Source organism: Ipomoea nil, unplaced genomic scaffold, assembly GCF_001879475.1.
Source record: "Ipomoea nil cultivar Tokyo-kokei standard unplaced genomic scaffold, Asagao_1.1 scaffold3394, whole genome shotgun sequence".
Lineage (NCBI taxonomy): Eukaryota > Viridiplantae > Streptophyta > Magnoliopsida > Solanales > Convolvulaceae > Ipomoea > Ipomoea nil.
The window spans coordinates 704,094-712,747 of NW_017619822.1; the positions used below are offsets into that span (position 1 = coordinate 704,094).

Below are 8,654 nucleotides of genomic sequence, written 5' to 3' on the forward strand. Positions count from 1 at the left end.
ATAATAAATTTCACTTGCACTTGTACGATACATATTAGAGAGTAGCCTTTCAATCAAGTATGGATTAATAAAGAGAACACCACCTTTTTATCAACTGGGGCACTGAGAGAGCCTAGTTTCATTTCATGTGGACAAAGGACACCCCATCCCCATGTCCACTTGCTTTACGTGAAAGAAAGAAAGGACGCTAAATTAGCTACACGTCACTCACTATATTCTTTAATAAATTAACGCCTCTCAATTTCTTGACACTAATAACAATACTAAAACCTTACGGCACGTCGTCTATGCTGATTCCCAAACTTCATAAATTGAAAGAGTTAATATCCAATTTAATGATTGACTACAATAATTATTTTTCAATTTAATTTTAAGTGACTTTATGTACTTAATTAGATCATACACTTGAATAAATTTACCAAATTAAGTCATCGGTTAAGATTGACTTTGTAATAATTCCTTTATTAATACCAAATTTAGTCATCGACTATAATATTTTTTCTCAATTTAATCCTTGATTTTAACAGCTAACAAGACAGGATACTCAATTAAGTAAAAACATTTTAATCCAAGACCAAATTAAGCACAAAAAATTATTTACAACTATATCGATAAAACTAATATAGTCAAGGATTAAATTAAGTATTAACTCTAAATTAAAGTCATACCTGTCTTAATCTTTCCCATCGACCGCAGCTACATGTGAATGTGAATCAACAAAAATTCTTCCAAATATATATACACATCAAACATTAAGTTATACAGACATAATTTAACGCAGTTTTCCTCCTACTTACGATACACGGTATTCACACATAAACAAGGGATTAGAGGTACACATACCACTCTGCTAAGCTTATTTCGAGTATTCCTCTTCTGTACAAGAGAGCGAGCAGTTTTGTACTAGCAAGCGCGGGCGTCAGTCAGCTGCCTTGTGATTGGCCCGCAACTGCTTGAAGCTTTCAACGTCGAGAACAGGCAGGATAGCCTTGCTATCATTGGGCTTGTCGTCCGTGTCATTCGGGGTACAACTGCCAACTCCTTACCAATGTTGTCATCGGAAGAGCTATTGTACCCTTCTAGATCTGCTTTTGTGATCAGTACAGCATCTCCGGATGGAGAGAATGAAGAAGTTGATGCCGCTCGCCACTGCCTGAATTCCTGAACCGCCTGTTTAATGTAATATTTACATCAATTTGCAGATAATAGTAGGGGATGTTAACACCGGTTAGGATCAAGCGCTTACCACTACGCCAAAAACTATAGGCTAGTAGTGAAGGCACAACTTTATTTCCTTATACCGCCATCATATTTTCGAGAGCCAGGGTGCTGGACTTGGCCGTTTACCGGCCTCCGCCCAACAATCCCCATAGCCACATGGTGCTGGACTCGGTCCTTACCGGCCTCTGCCCAACAACACCTATGGCTCTATTAATCACATCGAGGGTGTGTTTGGTTGACAGGTTTAGCTATCAAGAATGAATATCAAAGTCATTGTTATTGTTTGGTTGACAGGTTTTGAGAACACTACTATGAGTTTTGATTACCCCCTTAATTGAAAAACTCATTCCCTAATAAAATAAGAGTTTCATTCTATTATTCCTCCTCATACATAATCAAATAGCAATATTGATAATCATTCTCATTCCACCCTACTACCAAACATGCAAAATACTTTCACCAAAACCTATTACCATTACCAAGTATTTGATACCCATTCCGATTCTGATTCCCATGTGGCGAACCAAACACACCCGAGTCCCTACAATAAGAGGATTGACGTGTATAGATGAGAATGTAGGCATACTTACCTTCCATTGAGAAGGAGCCAATAGGACTCTAGGTCTTATTGAGCGAACATACTCCAGTGCCTCTGAAGGAGTCATGTTTTTATACTCCACCTAAGGATCATCAACATGTCAATTCACAATTCGATTGAAATAAATGGCCCATTTCATAAGCAATGGAAAGCTCCCTGATAGGCACTATTCAACAGCACAAAAAGAAGACTACCAAATAGCAAAGCACAATGGTTGTACTCCTTCCCCTCCCAGCTTTGCAATGGACATATGTAGTCCGACCACTCAATGCATTTTCTGTAACCAGCAATGGGAAAATTATACAGCGATATCAAGGAGCATATTGTAATGCTTAGAAGTGTCAAATTATAACTGTACTCACTGTGAATAAAATCCACTGCTCGGTTAATATCCCCAAATGAAGGGGCAAACAAATAATCTCTGGTTGGAATGACAAGATGGTCTATCCCAAGTGCCTGAAAATACAAAACAGAAATGATATGTTATCCTGGGCATGATGAAAGCGAAAACCATAACTCCAGAGTATCATAGATGGCTAGATGCACATCAAACAAGCTACTGAAAATGTCGGTTAATTCTTAGGAACAAAAGTGTTCTCGGGAAGAAGTAATAGCGTTTAAAGTATAGAATGCAGGGGAGGAAATTGGCATTATCCCATCATCATCTCTTCGAAGAAATAATGAAACAAATTGTGAAGTCCATTACTGTACTGTCCTCAGACAATAATAGTACACCAAAGACCCCAAAAAATATTTATTCACCAAAGAAATATTGCCACCAAATCCTATCTGAACTATAAGCCTAACAATCTAAGAGAGAAAACCAGTCTTTGGACCACTGACCACCTAGAGAACCAAAACTCTTACCACCCTACAAAGAAAGGATAGCGCTACATCTTACTGTGGATATCTCGAAAACCCTGGAGAATTAAAGATACATTTATGGGGAAAAAATCAATATCGAGCTTGAGACAAAAAAATAAAATAAAATAAAATAAATAAATGAATAATAAAAATTAACATAACAAATAGCAATAAAGCATTCAATAACACAGAACAACTATGAGGTAAACACAGTGAAGTTCAACACTAAATCAATATTATCAGAAGTGAGCTTCCAAAGAAAAAATATAGACCACTCCAACTTCAATCATTAAATTGACACATAAAGTTATAGAACATCAAAAAGCTCAAACAACACCCCCACTCGAGTATGGACAATATTAGTCATCAACAACACTTACACGGTATAGTGAGGTCGGAACCAATGTTTCATATGGCTCATTCAAAGTGATTACACCACCAACTCCAAGCTTCTTCAATCGAGGTACATCCTTTGAAAACGGTACAGCTCCAAGCAAGAGAAACTGAACAAACCAGAAAACAAAATCAATCTGTTTAATCCTTTGGAAATTAGACAAGTAAACAAAAACAGGTGCCTCTCTCCTCACATTCCCAGAAATGCAAAGTCAACCCAAGTTTTCACCAAACAGTAGATCAATTTCTATTATTATTATTGAATAAACAAAAAATAGAAATCATTGCATACTAGTTATATACAGTACATTTCATTAAGCATTCAGTTCATTGACCTGTATAAGAACGCATCTCTTTTTTAACTAAACATATAAACACACGTTAATACAGACTATGAAGTTAAAGAAGAATCTTCAAAAATTGCAAAGATTATAACTTTTCCCTTCATAAGTTTCAATATATCAACAAACAAAACTATATGATCCCATCCAAGCACTCAAGCAATGATCACCCAGCAACTACTACCTTTTGACATTTAAAAATTTTAATAAATTTAACCAAATAAATAAATATTAGTAAATGAGCCCCAAAGAAAAATAAAATAAAAAGATAAGATAAGAAACCTGATCAATCTGATCCCACCATCGAAACTCAGCCTGAATTTTGTTGCGGAAAACATTGTAGAGAAGGGTCGGGTAGAAGAGGATCCGAGCACCGGCTCCGACTAGCGCTCGCTTCGCGTCGACTCGAACTATCATCAACCTGGTTTCGCTTTCACTTCTACACATGCTCTCACCGGTCTCATCCAACTCTTCGATCTTCATTTCACCCAAAAATACTAAAAACCCTGAATTCAATTGAACTGATTATATCCAAATCTCAAAACTTTAATCGATCAATTTTCCACGGAATCCGAGAAATTCGGAATGATTGATAGCATGTTGGGAACTTATTTCGGTGAAAATAGGTGAATGGAAGTGCAGGATTCGGTGAAAATTACAGAGTTCGAGAGAGGAAAAGCAGGGCGAATCATTGGGATTGGAGGATTGAAGGGTATTTGTGTTATTATAGGAAGAAATGGGGAGTCTCTGAGTGAGGTTGCGCCTTGGGAGTGTTATGTAATTGAAAGGAGAGAGAATATAATGGACGATCGAGTTCAGACTACAGAGGATGAAGGAAAATAGAGGAGAGTCAAGCATTCGGAAATTTGAATGACGACCTTGTGAATTTGTGATTAGAGTTATTTGCACAATCACCCATTTCATTCTTTAAAATTAGGCATCCATCAACTTCTTTTCTCAAAAGATTGAATTCTCAACTCCAAAGTGACTTAATAGAAAGGTCAAATATTGATGTGCATAAGAAATTTGCCTATTTTGGATAAATGTTGATGCACACAATGAATTTGTCCGCTTTGGGTATAATCTCCACATAACCAACCCTGATTTTGAACATTGGTCTCGACTCCCCTATACAGCCTACTGAACTATTGAGCTAAGCTCATGCAGACGACATTTTCTAAAGTTGTTTTTAGGGGAGAGCATCTGACGGGTTCAGGCAAATCAGGTAGGCGAGTAGCCTATCTAAACGGATTTCGGTTAGCGTTTTGGAGGTCCAATTAGTGTTATTTTTTTGTTTATATCTGTCGAATATATGTGATACTAACTCATCGGATTTTTGAAAATATTTCGGATAATTTGGTTTTGGAAAAAAAAAAAAAAAAAAAAAGATTTTCAATTACAAAGTTTAATAGTTTAATGAAATTAAATTATTTACAAATTTACTTTCATTCTTTCGATTGACAACTACAACTACAATTCTACAAACATACCAAATAAAACATACAAATTTATAGTTTAGTTTACACAATTGCACTTAACAATAATACGTACAGTTGAAGACTTGAAGTTTACAAAAATAGAAAATAGAATATATATACAAATTGGCATCAAATATAATAATAGACAAATACTCAAATGGTTGATGCCCTTCTAAGTTCTAAGTTCTGAAAACCAGAAATTGATCATTACAAAAGAATCTAAGCATCAAATATCCAATTCAATATCTTATTCCAGATTTTCAGACAACATGGTGGAAGTACATCATTGCAAACTTAAATTCTTGAGTTAGTAAATACCTAAGAATTTAAGATACTAATTACCATATAGTGTGATGACACCTCTGTTACCACAGTTAGATATTTAAATTAAGGTAATACAATCAATTTTCAAAAAGGTTATAGAATTTACCTTTTACAAATCTTTCAACTTCATATATGTTCTCTTCAATTGAGATTGGTTGATTGGCCCAACATCATCCAATCTCTCAACAATTTTTGGAGTTAGAGAACTCCTAAAGGCATCTAGTACCCTCCCACTAGTAATGAATGTTGAATCTGATGGAACTGTAGAGATGGGAACAATAAGTATATCCCTTGCCATTTTAGACAGTACAAGGAACCTATCAAAATTAAGCTTCCACCATTTCAAAACGTCGAAATCACTTATAGGCAATCAGCCTCGCCCACTAAGGGACTTGGTAGAAGTTGGAGTTGGTTTGTTTGGTTTGGCACTCGGGTGCTCGTAGGCAGTCAGCCTCACCCACTAAGGGACTTGGCAAAAGTTGGAGGTGGTTCGTTATGGATTGACACTCGGGGCCTCGTAGGCAGTCAACCTTGCCCACTCAGGGACTTAGCTGAAGTCAAATCAAATAATGAAGACGAACAGACAGGAAAAACAAAAGGGAGAATTTCATTTAGAAGGACGAAGCGGGCAGTCAGTTACATTCAAAAATGCGGGGGAACTTCTAAACAGCTACTCTAACTGGTTGATGGACCTGCAGTCTCCTCTGTTGGGCCAGAGGGGACGACAGTCGGAGCAGCAGTATTTGTGGATGAGCGGCGCCTTTGCAGCTGGTCGGCCAACTCGCCTTCATCTTCTCTATCTAGGTCCAAGAGCATAGCCTGAGGTGCCCCAGTCAGTGCACTGTGGTTATGTGACAACCCAAATTTAATTTTCTAAATTCCATTTTAAAAAATTCCAAAATAGCCATTTTCACTCTTCTAAAATTTTATTTTGAAAAAGGTGTTGAATTAATTATTTTGAGCCACGTTTTTAAATAAATTCAAAGCCGAGATTTATTCTATTTCTGAAATCCTAGATTCTCGGGTACATTATGTACCAAGTTTTGACCCAAAAGTCAGTCTGAGTGAAACCGAAAGAAATTCGAGAAATCTTAACCAAATGTTTAACTAGAAAATATTTTTGGAAAAAATCTATTTTTGACCCCAAACTATTTAAAATCACCTTTCTAGACTATGGTCCATGTTGCAAGGTGGACCACAACCCTTTCAATCCCTTGTCTGATATTTTTGAGAATCAACCAAAATACTACTTTGCCCTCCACCAATCATTGAGTATCATCCTAGGGTTTTGAACCCATATAAAAGGAATAGTAAGCTCACCTCTTCTCCTGATTCCATTCTTTGTCTTCCCCAACCTTGAGCTCTGCAAACAAGAAGAGAAACACAGTAAGTTTCCTAGGCTCCATTCTCATCCATTCATCCTTCTTTCCATCTAGCTTCCACTCTTATTCTTAAGTGTTGTTGTTTGGTTTGTTTGAGGTGTTTAGGTGGTGAAGGGGGTACTGGTTGAGTTGGGAAGAAGAAAGAATCCACACAAGGAAGAACAAAGAGCTAAGGTATAACCCATGGACTCCCAACTTTATTATTGACTCTGTTAAAGTGTTAGAAATGAGAAATAGTTGCTTAGAAATGTTAAATTATGGTTGTTATTGATCTATTTGTGAGATATTGTTGATCTATGATTGATTTGTGATGTTTTGGGAGTATTGGATTGCACTGGATGTGTTTGCAGATGAAGAAAGAGGCTCTGGTGCACACTGTCTGGTGCACCAGATGGCCTCACGGTACTAGCCAACAGACCTCGAGGAGGTCTGCCAGCTAGCACCGTGGAGCAACGGCTCCAGGGGACGGATCTCAACAAGATCCGTCGCCCAGGGCCGTCGCTTGGCGGAGTCAAGTGGCGGGGCTTCCCAAGCCCCGTCACTAAGCTCCGCCAGGCCGAAAAGGTTCCTGGCCGGGCCCTCTGTGGCTCATCTACGTGTCGTTTGAATCGGGATTCATGGGCCCTTGAGGCTCGGACACTCGGGTTCGTTACGACGCACTAGTAGAAGTTGATTTTGTTGAATTCGGAGCTAGAATGCATGTTTTACAGTAGAATTTGTGGTGGGAATTGCTCTTGTTGTGTTCTGTAAATGTTTTACAGTGAAGGAAAATTAGAAGTATCTGAGTTGTGTTATTTGAAAAGAGAAGCATGATCATTATTTGATTGAGAAGCATACTTAAATATTTGCTGAGAAGTTTGCAAAGAATGTGAGAAATTGGTTATGTCCAGTACATGATTTCCTTGCCTACAGTAAAGTGAATTACTAGAGTTTGGAGTATATTTTGAGTTTAAAGAGCATGATCAATACTTGTTAAGTATTTGTTAAGAAGTTTTGCTAAGTGTTGAGTTATGAGCATGAAGTAGTACTTTATTTCTTTGTTTCACAGTGAAAGAGAAATTGAGATTACTTTTACAGTAAAAGAGCATGCTTAGCATTTCATGGTTTAAAGTGCATTATTGGCTCTAAGTAAGCCTAAGTATTCTTTCAAAAACTTATATCTATTTTGGAAAATCATTATCTAGTTGCATTGAGAAGATTGCTTGATATTTGATTTCCAATTTATGAGAAAGAGAAGTTGTTAAGAATTATGTGCATGAGCTTGCATAAGTTAGATTTGTTGTGTGAGAAATAAGTGCATAAGTTATATCTATATGTATCTATTGTGAAGAATTAGAGGTTTTGGAGGCCCGTTAGGACTATGTCCTTTCGGAAGAAAAGAGAAAGAAAGCTTGAGAAAGAAATGGACATTGCGATCCGATATGAAGTAACGAGGTCGATATTCCAGAGTTACTAGGTTGGATACTACCCGCCAGGCTTGGAATCCCGTTAGGGGGTGTGCACACTAACAAGTACGATACCTGATTCCACAGAGTTTGAGAAAAGAACCAAGAGAGTGATTCTGTGGGCGAGATGAGTATTAGGCTGGCTAGATTCTGAGCCCAGATAGGTTCATTCACATTTTGGTGAAGTTCCTACCTCTCCCACGAGTAAAGAAAGAAAGGAAGAAAGAAAGCGAGTCAAGAGACTCAAGATAAAGAAGAGAAAAGCGAGTCAATGTGACTCAACAGAAACCTCCACAGAACAAGTGTTCCTTTTTACAAAAGAGCGAGTATATATGTATATCTATTTATATACTTATACTTAAAGCATCATGACTATCTTGTTGCATGATTTACATGATTTGCATGTCTAGCATTAAAGAATGATGAGATGTATAACACTTTGTTGTTGATTATGAGTTAGCTTGATAGTGAGTTGTTTGCTAAGTTTAAGCATCTTTACCTATCAGTTTGAGCTTGAGTTTGAGTATTGAGCCATGTCTAGAAATACCTGTTAAAGCATGAGATTTATGTTAAGTTGAGTACTTGAGAAAGCATGCCTATTTGTATAT

General features: G+C 37.2%; 1 protein-coding gene across 1 annotated transcript; it reads right to left on the minus strand.

Moving 5' to 3' along the window:
- Positions 1 to 709: 709 nt before the first annotated feature.
- On the minus strand, positions 710 to 4,314 carry LOC109171146 (putative dual specificity protein phosphatase DSP8). Its single transcript, XM_019320277.1, has 6 exons — positions 3,700 to 4,314; positions 3,064 to 3,186; positions 2,182 to 2,275; positions 2,014 to 2,096; positions 1,812 to 1,901; positions 710 to 1,170 (listed from the first exon to the last, which is right to left on the minus strand). The coding sequence occupies exons 1-6, from the start codon at positions 3,898 to 3,900 to the stop codon at positions 904 to 906; spliced, it is 858 nt and encodes a 285-aa protein (XP_019175822.1). The 5' UTR covers positions 3,901 to 4,314; the 3' UTR covers positions 710 to 903.
- Between the last annotated feature and the right edge of the window lie 4,340 nt (positions 4,315 to 8,654).

Bases quoted from the DNA above. Each gene is read 5' to 3' on its own strand.
- LOC109171146 (XM_019320277.1), bottom strand. From the start codon at position 3,900: ATGAAGATCGAAGAGTTGGATGAGACCGGTGAGAGCATGTGTAGAAGT. The intron at 3,187-3,699 runs GTTTCTTATCTT...TGGTTTGTTCAG, and splicing joins GGTGGGATCAGATTGATCAG to TTTCTCTTGCTTGGAGCTGT. The intron at 2,097-2,181 runs GTGAGTACAGTT...TGCTGGTTACAG, and splicing joins AGCAGTGGATTTTATTCACA to AAAATGCATTGAGTGGTCGG.